The sequence below is a fragment of the Canis lupus genome, chromosome 18 (genome assembly GCF_003254725.2).
Source record: "Canis lupus dingo isolate Sandy chromosome 18, ASM325472v2, whole genome shotgun sequence".
Taxonomy (NCBI): Eukaryota; Metazoa; Chordata; class Mammalia; order Carnivora; family Canidae; genus Canis; species Canis lupus.
In genome coordinates, this window is record NC_064260.1 from 24,154,488 (window position 1) to 24,177,060 (window position 22,573).

Consider the following 22,573-nt stretch of genomic DNA (forward strand, 5'->3'; position numbering starts at 1 on the left):
ATGGTTCTTTCATAGTTTGATGTAAATGCCTTTAATGCTAACCTGGATAGTGCCTGCTGCTAATAGACACTAACTGTGGGCCAGGAAATTTGCCTCCACTGTCTCAGTGAATCTTCCCCACAAGCCTAAAGATGTAGCTACTTTAAGAATTCCAGCTTTGGGCAGCCCGGGGTGGGGTGGCTCAGCGGCTCAGCGGTTTAGCGCTGCCTTCAGCCCAGGGTGTGATCCTGGGGACCCCGGATCGAGTCCCACATCGGACTCCCTGCATGGGGCCTGCTTCTCTCTCCACCTGTGTCTCTGCCTCTCTCTCTGTGTCTCTCATGAATAAGTAAATAAAAATTAAAAAAGAATTCCAGCTTTGCAGGTGGAATATTGAGGACAGAAGGGGTTAGGAAGAGGCAAAGCAGTAGCTTGAACTCTCCAGGCTGTCGTGCTGGCTTCGGCAGCACATATGCTAAAATTGAAATCTCCAGGCTGTCCCCCAAGTTCCTGCTGTGAACCAATCTCATCTCAGAATTTCAAACTCAGGGATTTAAAAATGTGTTGAAATCAATTTATAGACTCACCGTGATCACGTAACATGATCAAATCCAACTATGTTTCGTTAGAACAGGCCAGCTAATGACAAGCTGTGATAGTGAAGCTTTGGCACGAGAAAGGTTCAGTGAGAACCCATTTAGGGCATGCTTCCCAACTGTGAATGGGGCTGGAGATACATGAGGAAAAAAACACCTGTAGGCAGTGGCTCTCACGTGTACTTAAACATCATTAAGGGCACATTATTTTCCATGGGTCAAACAGAACTGTTGACTCTAAAGCCTATAATGGGACATTGTAATGGGAAAAAGTAAACTGAATCCCAGTGTACAGACAATTATAGTAAAAAGCTAAAAAGGCAAGTCCAAGAAAAAAGGAGATTGTCACAGTTGATGAAAAGTACCAGATAAGCCTTCATAATCATACAGACTTCTGTTTTTAAGATGCAACATTTCATTACATTCTCTAGATAAGCCCCTAACACTGATATCTTGAAGGCTTAGGACAAGGTCTCCCTTATAATCTCCTGGAGAAAGGAATTATCAGGAGAGCCAGTTTCCTTAAACCAGAGTCAAGGACACCAAGAGGGAAAGTATGTAAAAAAATAATAGTTGACTGGACTCTGGGAGATAAATGAACTGAATTGCGGGACACTAACTTCTGAGACAGCTTCAGTTTTAGAAGAAAATTCTTTCAGCCTCATTAATTAAACAAAATGTACCTATTTAATCTGCACACAAATATATTGTTGAAGTAAAGAGACAGGATAGGAAACATTTAATGCTCAGGGCTCCGAGGCAGAGTTACTGGTAACACCACCCCTGCCTCCAGGGGCCGGGCGCGGCCGCTGAGCGCCTGCCTGCGGCCCAGGCGGTGACCCCGGGTCGCGGGATCGAGTCCCGCCTCGGGTCCCGCGGGGCGCCTGCTGCTCCCTCGGCCTGGTCTCGGCTCCTCTCTGTGTCTCTCGGGAATACAGAAATCTTACAAAACATAGCCCCCCTATTTAAGGGTGAGGTCCGCGGCAGCGGAGGGAGGCTCCCGGGGCACCTGGGGGGCTCTCAGGCCCCGCCACGCCGCACCGCACAGGTGTGCATTTACCCGCAGACGCCCACGCAGGTGCACGCGCCGCCCGGCACCCGGGGCCCTGCAAGCCGCTTCTCCCCGCTGCGCCCGTGGCTCCGGAGACAGTTCCCATCGTCATCATCCTCATTGTGCTGCACAACCAGCAGCTGGCCTCGACCTACCGCTCACTGTGCAAACGCAGGATGGACAAAACTCACCATCTCCCTCGCCAACTCGTTACTATTCTCACGTCAGGAACACGGCTCTCCGCCGCCCCGCCAAGGACAGAAGCCTGGGATCGCTGGAGCTTTCGCCCCCGCCCTCATCTCCCCAGTAGCCTCCGGAAGGGACCTCCCACGGTGAGGAGATCACAGTTGCTCTTACAAGGCCGGTCCCTCCAGCCACTGCAGGAGCAACCTTATCTATTTGAAAATGGAAGATACTTCCAAATTCCCTATAGGAAGAATAATGAATTATTGGGACTAACAATTCCCTTAAAAAATTAACCATCTTCAAGCCATCTACAATCACGTGTACCCGTGACCATCTACAATCATCTACAACCATCTACAATCACCTGTACCCGTGACCAAGGAGAGGACAAGGCTCACATCCCAGCTAACCCATATCCTCCTATTCACAGAACTTGTAAATCTGACTGCCCCAAGGCTTCTTGACAGTTCCAAGGAAGTAATTAGCTCCATCAAAATTCCCTTTCAGCACTTGTGACTTTTAGGAGTTAAGGAACACTATCTGCGCCCCTCAGCAAGCTGTGACTTTGGCTTCTAGCCTCGGGACTCAAAACACATCCAAGCTGTGAGGCGATCTCCTATAATTACACCCTATGCCAGGAGCTACTGCTATACATTACCCTGCATCAAAGGTAGGCAAGAGGACATTACACCAGCAGCTAAGAATGATGGATTCAAGTTGCCAAGTCTCCTAGTGGTTCAGAGATTGACCTAGGAGGGTTGCTTTATTTTCAAACAGTTGAGAATGGGCTGGTTAGACAAGTTGGTTAGAGAGTAAAATTAATCCAGCCACAGCTGTGGGTTTGACCTCTGCATGAATCAGTTAAATCAATGTAAAGAAACCTGTTCCATAAGCCCAGACTTTACTTTCAAACACACAGCCAATTATCCTGCAAATATGTGTGGTTATTCACAAGTAGTATATACATAAACATGAGGATGACAGTACAACTCATCAAACCCATACAAAGAAACAATTTACAGTGTGCAGCTAAAGCTCACTTGGGCCTGCTTGCTCTAGAGACAGACTGCTTTGGTTCAATTCTTTGCCAGACCACTTATTAGCTGGGTAAGATTTTAGGCATGTTATTTAATTCCACCGAGACTCAATTTTTACTAACTTGTAAGTTGGGAGTTATAAAGGTAATAAGTTCACTTAAGAGTGGTGAAATTTCAAAGAGACAATCCATGTAAAGTGCCTGGCAGAGATACAAAGAAGGCACTTAGGGACACCAGGGCGGCTCAGCGGTTGAGTGCCGCCTTTGGCCCGGGGCGTGACCCCATGGTCCTAGGATCAAGTCCCACATCAGGCTCCCTGCATGGAGCCTGCTTCTCCCTCTGCCTGTGTCTCTGCTTCTGTCTCTCTCTCATGAATAAATAAATACAATCTTCAAAAAAAAAAAAAGGCACTTTAATGTATTAGTTATTAATTAAATTACTGAAATCTATTTTTAAAAATTACTGAAATCTGCATGTTTTTCATTATTAAAATGCTCATTGATAGCTAGAATATATCACTCTTAATTTAGCACATATTTATTTGCATAATTTATTTATTATGGCAATTTGGCCCAGCAGAAATGGCTAGATATTATGGCTATCTGTATAATTTTAAGAAAATAATTAAAATTCTCTGTTCTAAGTGTGCACCGCTGTAACCACATATAATAGGTCAAATTTGCAAGACAGGACAATCGAAATTATAAGATACAATTCCACTTCCACTGCAAGGTCTTATGAGATGTGGATTTTTACTAGGAGCAACTTACTATATAGCTCTAATTACAAGGGCAACTCAAAAGAAAATGAAGACATACCCAGAACCCATAAAAACTACACTTTTAATTTTGATCATCTCATAAAAAAACTTCTGATAAAAAAAAAAAAACTTTTTATTGGGTAGATAAAGTGCATAATCAAAATGGCAATCTAGAAGGTGGTTGGGAACATGAATCTTACACGCTTCAGAAACTATGTGATTCAAACTTTATATTCATATCTTCCTGTGTTATGTCAAAAACATTAAGTGACAAGGTATTAGGACCAATTGTTTTCATGCTATTTCATTATATTACCTCCTTGTAGACTCCAAGATCAATATAACCACATATTGGATGAAATGCTCCAGTTCCACACACATAAATGTGAGTTTTGTTATACGGCTGAAGTACACGGATGAAATTTGCACATTCTGTCTATTGGACATAAACAAATAAAAGCATTAGCACGAAACTCATGTTTTTGAAAGATTATCATTCATACCACCTGTTTCCCGAGTAAATAAATCATCAAGAATAACATCAAAAATGAAAAAGTTTTATGAGACATGCTTAAACATCTGACTTAGCAAAGGAAGCACAACAATCTAGAAACTGTGACTTGAGTGACTGAAGCCTTTTTGAAGTTTTACGGGTGTTGAATGAGTCAGAGTGCTGGAATGCACATCCCTACAGGTATTCGGCGGGACCTAGAGGATGCTGATATTCATACTTTCTTGCAGGACTTACCCAAGAACAAACCCTGTCATGTTCTGATGTTCCCACATTGTCTGTTCCATATAGATCCTACTGCCCACAACACCAACTGTCTCAGCTACACGAATAAAACAAGAACACACTCGTGTATGACCATATATGTAGTCCATTCTTCTTGGATGGAATGGCTTCCACTTTATTCCTATTTTCAATGTTTCAGAGCCTTTAAGATTCAACTTAAATTTGATTTATTGTTTGTTTGAAGAATCTCTTGTTTGTTCTTGCCATATATTTTTTAACACCAAGTCAAATTCTTGAAGGGATTTTTATATTTTTGCTTGCTTTGCATATACTTAGTTCTAAAAATATTTCTTTGCATTATTATTATTATTATAACATATATTATTTCTCCCCTAGTTACTTATAAGTAGTGACTCAATTTTTCAGAGTAGTCATTCCTGTTACTATTTTTTATTTACCTCCCATAAGTAATTCCTTATCTTTACATAATTATTGGAACAATGTTAACCATGGCTTCATGGTTCCTGGACCCCACAACCTCTGAGAAAACACTGGACTGGAAGATTTTATTCTAGATTGACTCTCTCTAGGAGATGGGGAAATGTTCACCAAGAAAGGTATAAACCTATGAAATTACTAGGATTCACAGAAAGTCTAGTTCTTCCCTACCCGAATGGCCATGGGTTCCTCTCCAGTCAGATGTTACCTAATGGGTCACCCTTGCTGGTAGGGTTCTTAGGAAGGAATATATTAAAAAAGAACCCCAAAGACAGAAAAACAGAGCCCTAACTGGCAGGGTGGTTTTTAGAATTAAATACAGCTACCAGAAGGCAGGCAACAACTTAACTAACAGGATTAAGTTAAATAATAGAACATTAATAATTATTTTCTGCCCTGATTTTGATCTAAAATATCAATATCCCAGGGGCTCTTCAGATTTTAGAAAGCAAAGCTACGTCTGCATATGTGTGGTCCAGGGTTCCTAGTCTCTAGGACCTCCCTTGGCCAGCCAGTCTGGCAATTTTGTGTGTCAAGAATTCACAGATCCCGATCCCTGAAATGCGTACATTCTACCACGGAAGAATATTACAACGAACTCAAGGAATCTTCTGCTCTCCGCTTCCCTCTAGGCTGTATGAAAGGACGGGATTATCAGTCCCTCGGGGAGCTGCACAACTCGAGGGTGCTTCCTGCTTCCTTCTCAGGGAGGCAGACCTGGCACCTTTAACGGGGACAGGCTAGGGCTGCTTGGGCTGTAGGATGGGGGGGCACACCGGAGGTGTGTGAGTCACACGAGGGGCATCCCTCTTACCCTGGATATTTCCACGTTTTGTACATGTTCTCAAGCATTCACTCTATGGAGTCTCTTAGGAAAGGAAGACTTTAAATTCACTAGGACAGTTATCTGGCAAATAGTCTTGTTTAACAAAATCGCATTATGTCACCTTTCCACCTTTCCGTCAAGGTGTCTGATAGAGAGAATGATGTTCTGTTTGCACAAAGGGCTCCGCAGGGACTCGCTTCCGATTCTCTCACATCACGGAGGCCAACTCGGAGGATAGAGGAGCCCACGCGAGCCGCGCTCCCGCTGGCCCCACGAGCAGCGCGCAGCAGCAGGAGGAAAGCCGGGGGAGTTTAAAAATGTCCATGGCCCACTAGGTAAACTGCAGTGACAGCTTCGTCACTAGAAAGAGAGGTTTTGGTATTCTCCAGCCTTTATTTTACTCACTCGTGCTCACTGAAGGGACTTCCGCGTTTCTTGCTCCCCCTCCCCCCACCAGGCTGTTCTAGGAGGGTGAGGCCGGGCCAGGCGGCAGCTGCAGGACGCGGGCGGGGCGCTGGGCGGGAGGAGGGCGGGAGGAGGGCGGGAGGAGGGCGGGGCGCGGGCGGGAGGAGGGCGGGACGCGGGCGGGAGGAGGGCGGGACGCGGGCGGGACGCGGGAGGGAGGAGGGCGGGAGGAGGGCGGGACGAGGGCGGGACGAGGGCGGGGCGCGGGCGGGAGGAGGGCGGGACGCGGGCAGGACGCGGGCGGGAGGAGGGCGGGAGGAGGGCGGGAGGAGGGCGGGAGGAGGGCGGGAGGAGGGCGGGACAAGGGCGGGGCGCGGGCGGGAGGAGGGCGGGACGAGGGCGGGGCGCGGGCAGTCCGCCCCAGCCCCGCTGCCTCCTACGCCCGCTCCTGACACAGCTCAGTTTTCACAAATAGTCATAGAATTTAGAGCGTAATTGTTGTGAACTGAGCACTCGTGTCCTCCAAAATTCATTGATTGAAACCCTAAAGCCCCTGCGGGATGATAATAGGCGGGGGGGCGTAATGAGTCCCCGAGGTAATTAGTCTTAGAAAGAAATCCTGACCCTGGGATTGTCCCGGTGGGATTAGTGCCCTTATGGGGAGAGACAGACCTCCCTCCCCCTCCCTCCTTCTCCCTCCCCCTCCCTCCCTGTCCCTCCCTCTCCGTCCTTCTCCTCCCCTCCCCCCCCATGTGAACACACACAGGACGAGGCCACCTGTGAGTGAGGAAGAGGATTTTCATGGGCTGGAACCCAGGGCCTTTGAGCTGCTGTGAGACGCGGCGGCCCGTCGCATCCGCCCCTACTTTCTGGTGTGTTGTGACGGTGGCCCCCGCTGACCACGGCAGCAATCTTAAAATATTCTGAAATTACTATGTGTATAAGGGAATGATACCTCTTCCTCCCAGGTCATAAAGCATGGGGGTCCTCCTGACCAGGGCCTGTGGGAGACTCCACCGGGAGCTCCTGCTCCCCACAGAGGCGCGGCGGGGGCAGCACCCGGCGGGGGGAGCAGGGGAGCAGCGGGGGGAGCAGGGGGGCGGTGGGGGGAAGCACCCGGCGGGGGGGGGGGGTAGCGGGGGAGCAGGGGGGCGGTGGGGGGAAGCACCCGGTGGGGGGAGCGGGGGGCGGTGGGGGGAAGCACCCGGTGGGGGGAAGCACCCGGTGGGGGGAGCAGGGGGGCGGCGGGGGGGCACCCACGGGGGGAGCAGGGGGGCGGCGAGGGGAGTACCCAGCGAGGGCCCTGCGGCCCCAGAACCGCCAGTTCTGCCCGAAGTGCTGGTGGCGAGGTTGGTGGGGGGCGGCCCTTGGAGCCGGGCCAAGGCGCTGGCTGGCGGATGCCGCAAGGGCCACGCACCCGGGCCCCGGACCCCAGAAGAGCAAGTTTGGCTTAAATGGCGGGAGCCACGACTAACTTGATGGAATCCGCTTAGTGACCCGCGTGGCTCGCAATCGCAGTGTCATTTTTCGAGGCGTTGAAAAAGATGACTTTGAGAAGCAGGTTCTCCCTTTCCCTGAAACCTGGCTGACCTGTCGGCTCCCCCACTCCCACAGGCGCGGCTGCCGAGAGCCAACATTTTAGTGAGCGATATGCCCAACCTTGGAAAAATACTGCATTTCTCCTTCCTTCCTTATTCCCCCCACCTACCAAGATTTCCATCCGAAGAAAGAGAGAAAGAGAAAAAAAAAATTTTTAAAGATTTTATTTGACGAGCAGGGGGAGCAGCAGAGGGAGGGGAGAAGCAGAGAGCCTGTCCCGGGGCTCGATCCCAGGACCCCAGGATCATGACCTGAGCAGAAGGCAGACGCTTAACCAACCGCGCCACCTGGGCACTGCCTTTTAAAAAAAAAATTTTTTTTTTAATTTATTTAAGAAGGAAATTTAAAATTTGTATCGACTTTTTAATTCTCTCAAGTAAGATTTCAATATTTTGCCTCACATATACATTTATACACTTACATAATTAAATAAATAAGACAAATATAAGACTGAATTAATACTTGGAAGAAAACGCTAATATATATTGGCATTATTTATTAACCTTTGGAATTTTAGTTTCTTCCTAGATATGTGAAAAAAAAACAAAACAAAACAGAAATATGGTAATTTTAATTCTCTAGACTTATATATAGTGCAATTAAAGCTAATACAGTTTTATATGTATTTCTCATAACTAACTTATAATTGCTGATTTCAATTTATTTAAATTATTTAATTCTCTAGACTTATATATAGTGCAATTAAAGCTAATACAGTTTTATATGTATTTCTCATAACTAACTTATAATTGCTGATTTCAATTTATTCAGGTTATATCCGAGGAGACACTCATGATTTAAGTATCTAGTTTATTTTTAGTTTTGGTATATTTTGCAGAATATAGTGATCATCAAACACTTTTAGTCATCACCACAGACTTGCCACCATGCTACACGTTGGGTTTGTCTAACAGACCTCAGAATGGAATCCAGTCCACAGGGGTGTCCGGGTGGCTCAGGTAAGCGGCCCACTCTTGATTCTGGCCCAGGGCATGAGCTCAGGGTCCTGGGACCAAACCCAGCTTCACCGGCCCAGTGCTCAGTGGGGAGCCTGCTGGAAGATTCTCTCTCCCTCTCCCTCAGCCCCTCCCCTGCCCACAGGCCTCTCTCTCTCTCTAAGATAAAAATAAATCTTACAAAAATCCAGTCTACACAAGTATCTGCTTAGGTCTTGCACTCCCTGAAAATATAATAAGTTGTCCACACTTCAAAATAAATACATGAAAATCCACATATCACATCTCTCTCTTAAAAATTGAAGATATAAAGAAGAAATTTCTACAGAACAAAAACTAGTTGTAGTGGCAAGACAGAGGAAAATATTTTAAGAAAAAAAAGAGGTATGCCTATTTAATATAATACTATTATAATATTATAATATTAATTATTATATTTAATATATTAATATTATAGATTAAAATATAATATTTAAATATTTAAAAGTGTATATATCAATAGAATAACTGGGAAATATTTTTTGTATAAGTTGATCACAAAGTAATACATTTTATACAGATATTTCTTGAAAATATGTATAATAATATGATATAATAACATATATATCTTGATAATCTATAAATAACCAATAAAGAAAAGGCAAACACTAAAATTTAAAAATGAACAAACGATAGGAATATGACATTCCAAAAAATAAGCTGTAATCTTACAACTATATAAAATATTTAGTATTGGGGCTCCTGGGTGGCTCAGGGGTGGAGCGTCTGCCTTCGGCTCAGGGCATGATCCTGGGGTCCTGGGATCGAATCCCACATTGGGCTCCCTGTGGGGAGCCTGCTTCTCCCTCTGCCCGTGTCTCTGCCTCTCTCTGTGTCTCTCATGAATAAATAAATAAAATCTTGTAAAAATACTTTTAAAAATTTAGCATTTATAGTAATGAAAGAATTTCAGGCAAAAATAACTGAAATAATTTTTTGGCAAAGATTAAATACAATTATTTTTCATTTACATATTAGCATTAACTATTAACCATATGTTGTACCCACTATTATCAGCAAGAGTATAGCAGCCTATAGCCTCTCGTGAACACGCACTGCTGGTTAAAGCACAAAAGGCATAAACTTTTGGATGAGTTAATTTTGCAATGTGAATAAAAAAATTTATAGCCTAAAAAAATTATATCCTTTGACCAGTAATTCTACTTAACAAAGATGTTCACAGTATTTACATATAAGATTTTTCATGTGAAGCATCACTTCTAATAGCTAAAAACTGGATATATACCAAACTTCTAACAATAGAGGATTGATGAAATAATATATAAAGGAATGCAGTGTAGCTATTAAAAGTAGTGTTATAAAAAGGAATTTAATGACATGGGAAAATGCTCATGGCAGTTTGCAAAATGAAAAAAAAATGTTTTAAGCGACTATGTATACAATGATTTCATTCTGAAAAATAGTAAATAGATAAGATAGAAGAATAAACATCAAAATGACACCAGCTATCTCTGGGTAATGTTCATGGGGGAGGAGATATTTACAGATGACTTCCATGCAATTTGAAAACTTTCTACAATGAGTACTTTGTTTCACTTTTAGACATTCTTTAAAAAAGAAGAAAGAAAGAATGTAATCATAGAACTTGGGCGATGGAAGATGCTTTGACTCTACGTCATGTCTCCATTGACAAGGTTGTGTGCCTCCGGGGTTAAGATGACAAACACAACCCAAGCTGCCCACATCCTGTCCGCTCTTTCGCCTGGACTGAGCTGTTGACTCCACTCTTTATAGTCAGGATACAGACATTTCTTTAGTGACTTTCTTTTGAATAATATTCTTAGCAGAAACAAAATACTATGAAATAGCTTCCTGGCACTATTTCCTTTCTTTGGACTCAACTGGAAACTGTGGTCAAGGAAGGGGAATAGTTCTCTTTTGTTTCCTCGTCTTCCACTCCCTCCCCACTCCAATTAGCTAACTTTCATTATGGTAAATAATTCACTATTTTTCAGTTATATAGTACCTCTGTGTAAAGGGACAGTCTTTCCAAACACTTGTTAATCCTAAAAACACTCTTGGGAAGTAGGTAAAAATTACTAGAGAGAAGGGAGGAATGAGGGTAATGCCAAAGGTAATAAAAGAGGTCAATAAAACCACACATTTGTCTCAGTTTTCTGTTGGCTAAAATCTATGCAGTGCTGTAAACTGAGGATCTCTGTTATGTGGATATTCTAGAGAGAAGTGATTTGAGGGGTACACTTTTTGGATAAGGTTTTCAGTCCTTATATGTAGGGTTCAGATCTTTATGTATAGATCACAGTGTTGTGTGAGAGCACTGATTATGGAACAAGACTTCTGGACTCAATTGCTGTCTTCACTGTTTACTAGATATGTGATGATATTGGACAAGCCATTTAATTTTTCTGGCCTCAGTCTTCTCATCTACAAAATGAGGCATAATCATAAAATCTAGCATATAATATTGTTACAAGGATTAAATGAGATTATAAAGTATTGGAAGCAGTTCCTGGAACTCAGTAAGTGCTATAAAAGTGTTACCCATTCTTTTTTTTTTTTTTCCCATTCTTAATAATTCCAAAATATAATATTTTTAAATGGCAGATTAAAAAGGAGACAAAGAATTGTATTATCCCTACATGATTCAACATCAAACTTTACAGACTGCAGTAAGAAGAGAAGAACTCCCCCTATCTCTAATCCTGGGCTGGCAGTAGGTGTGCTTAAAGGTTCGAGGTGACAAGTAGCTCCCAAACACAAATGAATGGCAAGAGTACGTTCCGAGCACTGGGTCCTTCCTGCATGCTCTAGAATACCACTTCTAGAAAAGTTTACCACCTCTTGCTTTAACTTAATAATAGGGCCAATGAATTACTATATAACTAGAATTAGTGAACATACGGAAAGGAGAACACTGTCACGATTAAAACCTTCACTGATTGTTTGACCTCGGGTGTTTTCCCCTCATCTTCTCCATGGGAACACTGACATTAGTTTAGTGGAGGAAATTTAAGCCACCTTTTCCTACTTGCCTCCTTTTGAAACAGTTAATACTGGCAAAACACAAAATATTAAAGTGTTCATGCTGTTTATAGCATGTTTGTACTGTTATTAAAATAATTTTGAAAGCTCTCAGAACCAGCACAGTCTGCCCACCCCCACAACTACAAGCAAACATGGAGGATGTGCAGACCTGAGCACCTGCTCCCTTGGGTCCTGAACAGGTGAAGAGATGAGGGACACGGAGGAAGAAGGATATCTTTTAGAATAGTTTGATCCTCTTCATTTCAGGTAGAATGACTGTAAAAACGGTCTCCTGCTGCCTTTGATGCTAATACCCCCACTATATTTCTGTTAACATAAATGTACCTGATAACATTTAACATTGAATGAATACAAAATCGGGCATAATCAAGTTTCCTTCTTTCCTTTTGCTTTGATCACTTTGTTTTGTAGTGTCGTCACTATGTATTAAAAGCTCTATGACAGCAGATACGGCATCCTTTCAGACACCTGCGTATGTACACATTGAGGCTCTTAATAAATATTTGTGAAATAAACAAATACCTGAACAAATGGGTGAACAAACTAGCTGTTTCAAATTCTTAGTTTTCTAAACTTCCTCTCAAATATGTCAGGCATCATGTGTCACGTTGCTTTATTTTTATCACATTGATAAAGTGAGAATTTTTGCATCTAATTATGCTTTCCCATAACACACACTTATTTGTTGTTATTAAATATGAAGGCATTGCTGGCTTAATCCCCCCTGGGTTACAGTGTTTACGGCAACATTACAGAATGTTGCAAAAAAAGCCTCAAGATATCCATGGTTTTGGAAAGTTTAGAACCTCTTTTCATCTTCAGATACATTCAGGAAGTGATTTATTTTGCCAAAAAGAAAAAAAAAAAAAAAGCAATTTTCCCTATCACCACAGTGCAAGAAGTCAGGGCAGGACGCAGGGCATCTGGCCTGAGTCAGAGCCCCGGGAGGGGTAGGAGAGGCAGAGAGGGCCGCAGCGCTCTTCCATCCCCACGGGGGATAAAGCAGGCAGCAGGCGGGCTGGGGGGGCGGGGAGCCAGGACAAGGGGGACCACGCGAGAGCAATTCAGACGGAGCCTCCAGGGCAACTAAGTGGGTCGCGTGTTGCTAAGGGTTTTCTCTGGCTCTTACGGCAGCTTAAACCAGCAGTTTATATTAGAGCCCCATTATTTAACTTTTATAACTTATTTCATATAATTACGCTTAAGTGAATTTTAGAGTAAATTATTTCTAGTTCTTATTCCAGAATGTGATGTCATTCATCTTCACCCCATCGTTCTTAGTGTCTCTACAATGCAACACTTGAAATTTTTCTTCTAAATGCTGTAAGTTTAATTTTAATCCAAATTAACTTAAACACCAATTGTATGTTTGTGATGCTGAACTACTCATGATTTTTTGTGCATTTGCAAAATACGGGCATATAAGTGAAAAATATGCAATACTATAAGTATTTTTCTGATGACTTATTTTTTGATATTTCAAGTGTTTTTCTGACATTTGTGTGAAGAAAATAAGAATATCCAGAATTAACAGTTTAGAAAGTCTTGTATTTCTAAATTTCTGAGAATAATGGCATTCCTTTTGGCAAGATAGAAATATTTTATATTTTCTTGATCTTGACACAGAATGTTAATGCAGCCTTAAAAATAATACACCAATGCTGTTAATTCAATAAAAACCAATATTGACTATCATATCAGTACCAATTTAACAAAGATATTTTTAAAGTCTCATACTTACATTGGCATCTTTCCCAGCTAATTTGCATAATTCCACTCGTTCCTTTGCAGCAGGCCAATAAATCTGTAAAACATTTCAGTGTGTCAGAATCTGAATATCTAAAACACTCTACCATTCTAATTAGGAAAATGAGTGCATGAAATTGAAGAGTGGATATCAAATCAAGTTCAAAGCATGTTGTATGAATTTTGAGATTTAAATATTTTCCAAAGTCACCCTAAAAAGGTTTCTAAGAAAAAGCTATAGAACCATCCATTTGTATATTTTGATCTAGTTTCTTTTTAAATGTATTTAATAAGAGATAAATTATGTTGAGAAGGCCACAAATTCTTATTGTGATGTCAACAGAATGTCAGAAGAGCATTTGCTTAAGTAAGAGATTCTATTTACGCTGTTTTTCTGTGCTTACTCAGAGTGCTGAAGCATATATAAACGTGTGCAGGGAAGTGTGTGACAAAGCACTTTGTTACAAGCATAAGTTAACACTCCGAGTCAAAGATCAGTGTGGATTTGCTGGCAAATTTAACATGTATGGAGCTCAGATGCATCTGTCGCTTAAACATTTTTTATGTATTATCTTATTTGAATCTCACAATGACCCAGTGAGATGGCTATACTAACTCTCTCCATTCTCACATCAGAAAACTCATTCATACGGCCATTAAGTAACATGTCAAGGGCCCCGAACACAGTCACCAGCAAAGCCAAAATATGATGCAAAGTCGGTCTGAAGTACGGGGGTCTCAATCACCACATAATAATTATTATTTGGGCAAATGATTAAGGATAAAGGCAGCAAATCCCTCGGGTGGTAGCTTTTACTCATGCTTTAACTGTCTGGAATTTATCACACAGGTTTTCTTTTGTTTTTAACAAAGTTTAGCACTTCTGTCAAGAAGGTTTTGCAAAATAAGGTTCAAACAGCTACTTTACTCCATTAGCTTAAAGGGAGAAATGCTCTCTACTAAGCTACAGGCAAGAAGAAACAGGAAGAGCAAACTTGGAGTTGCTCATAATATATGTTCCAAGAGTTCCTGACAAACTTTGATGTTTCTCACCAATGTTAGCAGAAAAATGCCTTAATAGGTGAGGAAAAAGGGAAATATCCTGAGGGAATGCACTGGAAGAGACTTGTTAAACCTGGAAATCTCAAATGACTTAGAAGTTACAAAATTTTAGAGTTTCATGTTTCTGGGTAAAGAAGAATAGAGAATACCACTCACATTCCCTTACTAGACAAATTTGATAAAATTACTGAGATTTTTAAATGAAGCAATGTTGTTCATTTAGAGCACACTTTAATAGGCTGCAAATTATAATCCAAAGGTGTGCCTAGGCAGGGTGGCACAGCCAGAGCAGACTCAGGTGATGTGGTTCACAGTAAAGGACTAAAGACACTACTTATTAAAACATGGTTTAAATGGCAATTATATTTTCACACAATTTTGAAAATTAGCCAGCCATAAAATATGAAGGGACCACAGCAATAAAAAATTGTATAGCTGGATCTTAGCAGTTAGTTATTAGGTAAAAAGTATAGTTTCCAAAACTACAAACAGAATGATCCCTTCAGAATAATGTTAAAAACAGCTAAAATAAAAGAGGCACTTTAAAGGTATATGTGCAGATGGAATAAAGGAGCAAAAAGCCGAACAAGACTGATGAATACAGGATTCAGAACCATGGGTGCCCCAGACTGGAAAAAAAGACTTAGGTGGCTCAGTGGTTGAGCATCTGCCTTGGGCTCAGGGCGTGACCCCAGGGTCCCGGGACGGAGTCCCACATTGGGCTCCCTGCATGGAGCCTGCTTCTCCCTCTGCCTGTGTCTCTGCCTCTCTGTGTGTGTCTCCCTCATGAATAAATTAATAAAATCTTAAAAAAAAAATAGAAGGCTTAAATTGTAGTAAGAAGCAGCCATTTACCAGATCTTAGTTTCTGTTCTGGATGATGCCTTTTCAGGTATTTGAATGCATAATTTAAAACAACTGAGTAATACAGATTAATAAATAAATTAATCAAAATGGGCCATGCATAGGGTGATCAACAATAGTCAATCATCAACCCAAAATCATGCGGCCCTAAATAAATGAATGAATGAAGAATAAACACAGAACACCATAGCTGGCAAGAAATTTTAGTTTCTTCCAGTTGTTTTTTAATTGTTTGTTTGTTTGCTTATTTTTAACCACTAGTAGCAAAAACACTGAAGCCAGTGTTCTTTTTCTCTCATAAAAATATCATCTTGATTTCATGGTAGCTTTGCTTCTGATTTGGGCTCATGAGCTCAAGGCACCTTCTCTTAAGACATTTTTTTCCTAGATGATTCATTTTTATTTTTTATTTTTAATTGTGGTAAAATGGACATAACAAAATTTATCATCTTAGTCATATTTACAGTTCGATATTGTCAAATATATTCACTTTGTGCAACCAATTTTCAGAATTCTTTCATCTTGCAAAACTATAACTCTATACTTGCTGATTCTGAATATTATAGTGATTTTACAAAGGACAACTTTGTATCCTTGGACTGAAAATAAGGGGTATGCAGAATACATATCCATGATCTGTCAATGGGTTTAACCTTTAGCTTGTTTTATTTGGTTTCTAGTCTAGATTAATATTTCTTTGAGTCTTTTCAATACATCAGACACCATTCTGTTTTTCATGATGGTAAATTTAATTTCATTTTATTTCTGAAATCCATTTCAGAAATAAATTTAGAAAAATAGCTATAGATATCTGTTCTGATCTAAATATCTTATTGGTATAAATTCTATTTTAAAAAAAAGAAAAAGAAAAAAAAGAAAAGGAAAATACGGAATTCTTCTACATTAAGTAAATAAGATTTAAAGAGGAGAAGGATTATCAAAGGATGTTTTCACCCAACCAGCCTATTGGGTGATGACTTAAAGTGAATCATGAGATAAATGTTTCTAAAACTGATTATGAATACATTTGTTGAGGCTTCAGAAGGACGGTGTTATTTAAAGAGGGAGTCGGGGAAGCAATCCTTATGTCTTCTTTGAAATCTAAATGAAAGTTCCAAAGTTAGCACAGAATACGTATTGTTCTTTAATTATTTGTTTATTACACACATAATTACAAAGGGCCCTCGGTCTGCCGGGCGAGGTGTGGCAGTAAGTCAGGAAGATAGTTCTGCAACAGAGAAGGTAACTGCATTTCTCCAGGAGACACAGGTGAGCAGAGAGCTCCGAGGATCCAGCCACCGCACCCCGGGAGCACTAAAGGCCCGCGAGGGGCCCACCAAGATACAGGGCCCAACTTTTGAGCCATTGTTTTCAATTACTTGCTCCGAACAGTCTCGACTCTAATTTTTTCTTAAGGACTTAACACTAAAATAGTAATTACAGATTCCTTCCTTCTCTTTGCAAAGGAATACAAATCTCTAAAAGATGTTTTAATGGTTTGTTGTACATTTTCAGCTATTAATTATAAGTCATATAATTGTAAATTGAATTGATTGTAAGTCACATAATTGAAAATTGAAATGTGTCATCCTAGGTAACGAAGCAATAAAACTAAAATTATAAGCATCAGAGAATCAGGTTTTTGATTAGTGGGTAAATGTTCTACAAAGATACCCAAGCACTGAGAATTTGTTGAGCTCCAGAAACCAATTTTAATAAATCTTCTAATCTCTGTTTATAGCAGGTATTTGTTCCCAAAATGTTATCTCACTTTTCACCATTTACCTTCAATCCCATAATGTCTAGACCCGTTAAAAACAGAAATTATCCTTTAATCATTATTTTTGCACAGTAATTCTAAGATAGTATCACAAAGATAATTTTACTTCTTAAGATAACATAAGCCTTAAAAATAAAGATTCATTAAAATTATATATTGGCTTATTTTGACACAATGCTGTCAAGAATTTAGGAATCACAAATAGAATTACCTTAATAACAACAACCTAGGAGATATCTGATTATCTTCCAGACTCAAAACATTTACTTTAAAGGGGGAAAAAAGAATCTTTGTAGTTGTGCCAATATTTAAAAGCTATCATTTTAATCATGAGTTATAGTGGGATTTTCTTTTACTTACCACCTAGTCATTAGAATAAAGGGCCTTCTAAAAATATTCCTTTTAATTCTATGTTGGTAAAGAATTTAAAGAAGCAAAATTTCACTTAATTCAATCTAAAAATATAATAAAGCAAAGCAATAAGTAAAAACAACACCAACAAAACCCATGTACTTGCATGGGGTTGGCAGATATATATTCAAGTAATATTTTTGTTCTTCAATAATCTTCTGAAGTGGCATATTTGACATATATATCAAATCTCTGTATCTATATAAAAGTCTTCCATCATTTCCATGTTTTTCCAGTCAAATTGTGTGCACGCATGTGTGCATATATGTGGGTACATGTGCAGGGTGTGCACACCAGTGCATATATGTGTGTACGTGTGCAGGGTATGCATGTGGGTGACATATGTGTGGGTGTCACACATGTCATGCGTAGAGTGTGTGCGTACTTGTGTGCATATATGTGGGTGTGTGCACAGGGTGTGTGCACATGGGTGCATATATGTGCATGTAGCATACATGTGTGTGTTTGTAGGTGGGTAGAGAGAGAGACAGATGCACACAGAGATACATCTAGAGAGAGATATTAACTCTGACTGATTATAGAACAACATATTTCATAAATATTCCCAAGTTTCAGCATAGTCTACCCGAAAGCCCAAGAAGTACCTGAGATCCTCAGAATATTTCAGCCTAGTCACTACACTTAGAAATACAATGTCCACAAAATCCATTTTGGTCATTAGGTAATGTGAGCAGATTTGAAGCAGTGCATTAACATTCTCATTACTTCTGAATTTATTGGCAATAGAATGTCACACGTTTTCTTGCACTTCAGACTGTGGTACGTGCAGTGTCACGCTCTCTTAAAAGCTGCATGAGCAGGACAACAAGACACACACTCCTAAAGTTGATGCGGCTGTACGACTCCCTTGGAAAGTTACTGTGGATATTTTTCTTTCACTTATCAAAAAAAGACACACCAGAGGCAGAGATGCTACTTGCATAATTGCCATATTAAGTGTCCTGAAATAGTCCCATGGGACACTAGTTCTTAACTAACACTGTATGACATACCGAAACCAGGCTGTAAGGTATCATTTTGGTGGGAAGTAGTCTTTGGAACCTTGGTGCTTAGTACAAAGGATCTCAAATATGTACAAAGCTTAGAGCTGCTCTCTCTACCCGTATGGAGGACAGACATCAGAAATCAAATATATGTTCTCTGTGGATCCTGATGAACCCGAGAATTTCTCTCAACATAATTATTCAGGGTGTAATTACTAATTGAACCACTACTAAATAATTTGGGGTTGAAAATTAATTTTGAGTGCTAATCTTGTTGATCAAGTTAATGACAGAAAACTACTCTGAGAAACGAGTAAATTTATAAAATTTCTCCACTTGGAAGTGACAATTTATTGGTTGAGGTTTCAAAACAAGTGCATCTGATAAGTCAGTCTCCATGTCCTATAATTTACTGATTCAACTACTATAATTATGTTGCTTCCATAATATTTCACAGTTGAAACAGAACATTTCCAAAGGATTCATTTGTGTAAATTACACCTGGGAGGATCAAATATTAACATCTAAAAAAATATATATGTAGTGCTCACTTTGGCAGCAGATTTACTAAATGGAATGATACACAAAAGATTAGCATGGTACCTTTGCAAAGATGGCACATAAATTCAATCCTTATTACTACTTTTTTAAAGATTTTATTTATTTATTTGAGAGAGAGATCAAGGGTGAGAGACATGAGCTGGGGGAGGAACGGAGGGTCAAGCTGACTCCCTGCTCAGCGGGGAGCTCAACGTGGAATTCAATCTCAGGACCCCAAGATCATGACCTGAGCCAAAGTCAGACACTTAACTGACTGAGCTATCCAGGTGCCCATTCATATTGTTTTTTAAAAAAGAGAATAAAAATATATACATGTATATGTATTTTTTTCTTTCAGAGTATAGATTCCCAGTATCATAAGAGATCACTCTAAAAAATGAATATTGTCCTCAGTGTCACTGTACATATATGCTCAGCTATTATAGTTTTATTTTAAACATATTTTAAAAGAGATATAATACTGATTTCCTTATGAAAGTATAATGGGAGCTGTATATGCATTTTAAAATACAACCTATGATCTGATTATCTTTTTTTTTTTTAATTTTTATTTATTTATGATAGTCACAGAGAGAGAGAGAGAGAGAGAGAGAGAGGCAGAGACACAGGCAGACGGAGAAGCAGGCTCCATGCACCGGGAGCCCGACGTGGGATTCGATCCCGGGTCTCCAGGATCGCGCCCTGGGCCAAAGGCAGGCGTCAAACCGCTGCGCCACCCAGGGATCCCTGATCTGATTATCTTATACTGATTTTATTTGCTTATCTCTATCCCAAATCCAAAATGTTGTTTCTTTGTTTGTTCTTTGAAGCATTTTCACTTCCCTTTGAATACAAACAACTCAAAAGTAAATACTGCAATGTCTCTAACAATTATTGTTTCATTCATAACTTATGTAACTCATTAACAGTTATCACTTAGTAAGGTGAAATGTCAGGCAATTTATTTTTAATTATTTAATCTTAGGCAAGTTACAGAAACATTCAAATAATGATAAGGCCTATAATGACATCTTAAGGAAATTCTAATTATATCTGTTCTTTGTTACATCTTCGGAGAAGCAATTTAATTGACTCAAGTTAGCCAGTGCAAGGTCAGTCAAATGTCCCTTGGCCTAATTCAGAGAGGCCAGAACTGAACAGAATACACAGAAGGGAAACTTACAACTTGTTCATAAAATTTAACTAAGGATAAAAATTCAGAGCCCTAAAAATGCAGATGGGCGTCTCTATCAAAGAACAGTATTCAAGTTTGTGAATGGTTGTAAAAAAAAGTTGGGAAAATGTTGGTCTACATGCCAATGGTAAAGGGTTAAAGGAGTAAGGACTGCTCTGGGTTCCAGGAACAGAGGGAGGTAGGAGATCTGAGCTCAATGAAAAATAAGGACAACAGCAGCCTAAGTAGAGCTTGCATGATTGAAACTGGCGGGGGGCGAAGTTGCTATAGATGGGTTGTTTTGGCTCTTAAGTTTGGGTATGACTTGCCCATGTTGCTTCCTTCATTAAGTCTTGGGTGAGGATTGTCTCTCCCTTTTCCTTCTCAGGACTCAGCTCAAAGCTTCTTTCACAGTTAGCTTCTTCCACCTAATTTCTCTGAATGCTGATACACTTGTGTTTATCATATCCGTCTGCCACTTTCCTCTTGCAAGTAAATTTAGTTTGGAACCCTTTTCTGGTTGTAAAGATCAATGAAATGCAATGGAATTAGAATACTAAATTCGAGTCCCTACTTCACTGCTCATGAGCAGCTAATGCTGTGCTTTCAAATGTCACCTGAACACTCTCCTCAGAATGAATCAGTTCTCCTTGGAATATATCTGTCCTCCTCTGGATGATCCTTTCTTATATAAGTCCATTTTAATATCACTTCCTCAGAAAAATCCTTCTCTGAAGACCAGCTACTCCACTTGCCATTTGTAGCGATGTGGATGCAGCTAGAGAGTATCATGCTAAGCAAAAGAAGCCCATCAGAGACAAATAACATATGATTCTACTCATATGTGGAATTTAAGAAACAAAACAAACAAGCATACGAGGAAAAAAGAGAGAGAGGCAAACCAAGAAACAAACAACTAAAGAGAACAAATTGCTGGTTACCAGAGGGGAGGTGGGTAGGAGGACGGGTGAAATAGGGGATAGGGACTGAGGAATAGGATGCTTGCTGTGATGAGCACCAGGTGTTGCATGCAAGTGTTGAGTTAGCATATCTACACCCGAAACTAATATTACACTCTATGTTAACTAACTGGAATTTAAATAGAAACTAAAATGAATGAAGGAAGGAAGGAAGGAAGGAATGAATGGATGAGTGAATGAATGAATAAAGTCATTCCCCCCTGACCCCCAGGATCATCACCATAGTTTTTCACTACATTTAAGTGATATTCTCCTATTTGTTTCCTTTTTTCTTCTCCAACAAACACTCCCTTTAGAAACCAGAGGCACCATGAGGACAGAGACCCAACCCGTTTTATTCTCCACCGGACGCCCGGCCTTGGAAGGCCGCTGGAGACATGGCAGGAGCTCAGGAATCACATACTGCATGGAAGGGAGAGGAACACTAGAGTATCCTGCTACCTAAAAGAAATTTTAAGAAATCCACAAAGGGTAATTTTGAATTTGTGGTGCAGTCACACGTGAATTTGAGTGCAATTATGCTTGTGGACAGACAATATAATTCTGTACGAAACCCAGGTCACAGTCTTCATTGTCTTCCTAAGCATATGCCTCAAATATATGACTCCTTGAAATTTCGTGACTACTGACCTCGAGGGACGAGGAGTGCTGCTTTGCGTCCTGCCTCTGTAGTGGCTGGCACAGTGTCACATGCCCAGGAAGCCCTCAGTACTTACTGAAAAGTGATCTGCGGAGTTTCCCTTAAAAGCAGAGACAGAGGAGGAGTTCTTGTCAGCGTTCCGGCAGGAGGCTGAGCCATGTGACAGCACCCTGCCAGCGTGGCACAGTGACCAATGGGCCCCGCACATCAGCACCCGAGCTGGCAAGCCAGCACATCCCTGAACGAGGCGATTGTTTCACCGCTGGGTCACTGGACGGCATGTGCTCCGCAGGCACTGGGAAACAGATTAATCACCCTGAAAATAAGCAGGGTGCCGTGTAACAAAAGGTAATTTATTGGGATGTCCACCTGGTTTCCAATGTTCATATTTTCTTAATACTAAGTATTAAAAAAGGTGGCAATTTTCTTTTTTCAATGTCTTGATTTTAAGTGAGAAGTATTGATTCAGAGACTTTCACCCTAAATAATAGATTTACAGGGCAAAGCATTAGGGGGGATTGTCTTATTCAGCCATGATGTGAGTTAATGGGACTGGAGTCAGAAGGTCATTTGGACTTATAAAAGCATTTCTGCTTGTACTCAGTATAAAGCAAGCAAGTACAGGATCCTCGGGCATGAAAACTCTCTTGTTTTAGACTTCCTTATGGAAAGAAAAA

At 40.7% G+C, this 22,573-nt stretch overlaps 1 protein-coding gene and 1 non-coding gene across 8 annotated transcripts in view; one reads left to right on the forward strand and one right to left on the reverse strand.

Annotated features, from left to right (window-relative positions):
- Window positions 1-22,573, reverse strand: part of SEMA3D (semaphorin 3D) — a 216,974-nt gene that overhangs the window by 89,374 nt on the left and 105,027 nt on the right. For all 7 annotated transcript variants that reach the window (XM_035701533.2, XM_025449289.3, XM_035701532.2 and 4 more), the window contains 2 exons: window positions 13,437-13,499; window positions 3,926-4,045 (listed from right to left, as the gene is read on the reverse strand). In XM_035701533.2, coding sequence (XP_035557426.1) covers window positions 3,926-4,045; window positions 13,437-13,499 — 183 coding nt within the window. The remainder of the gene's footprint in view (window positions 1-3,925; window positions 4,046-13,436; window positions 13,500-22,573) is intronic.
- LOC112661552 (U6 spliceosomal RNA) lies at window positions 19,106-19,210 on the forward strand. Its single transcript, XR_003137783.1, has one exon. It is a non-coding gene; the product is annotated as a U6 spliceosomal RNA (small nuclear RNA).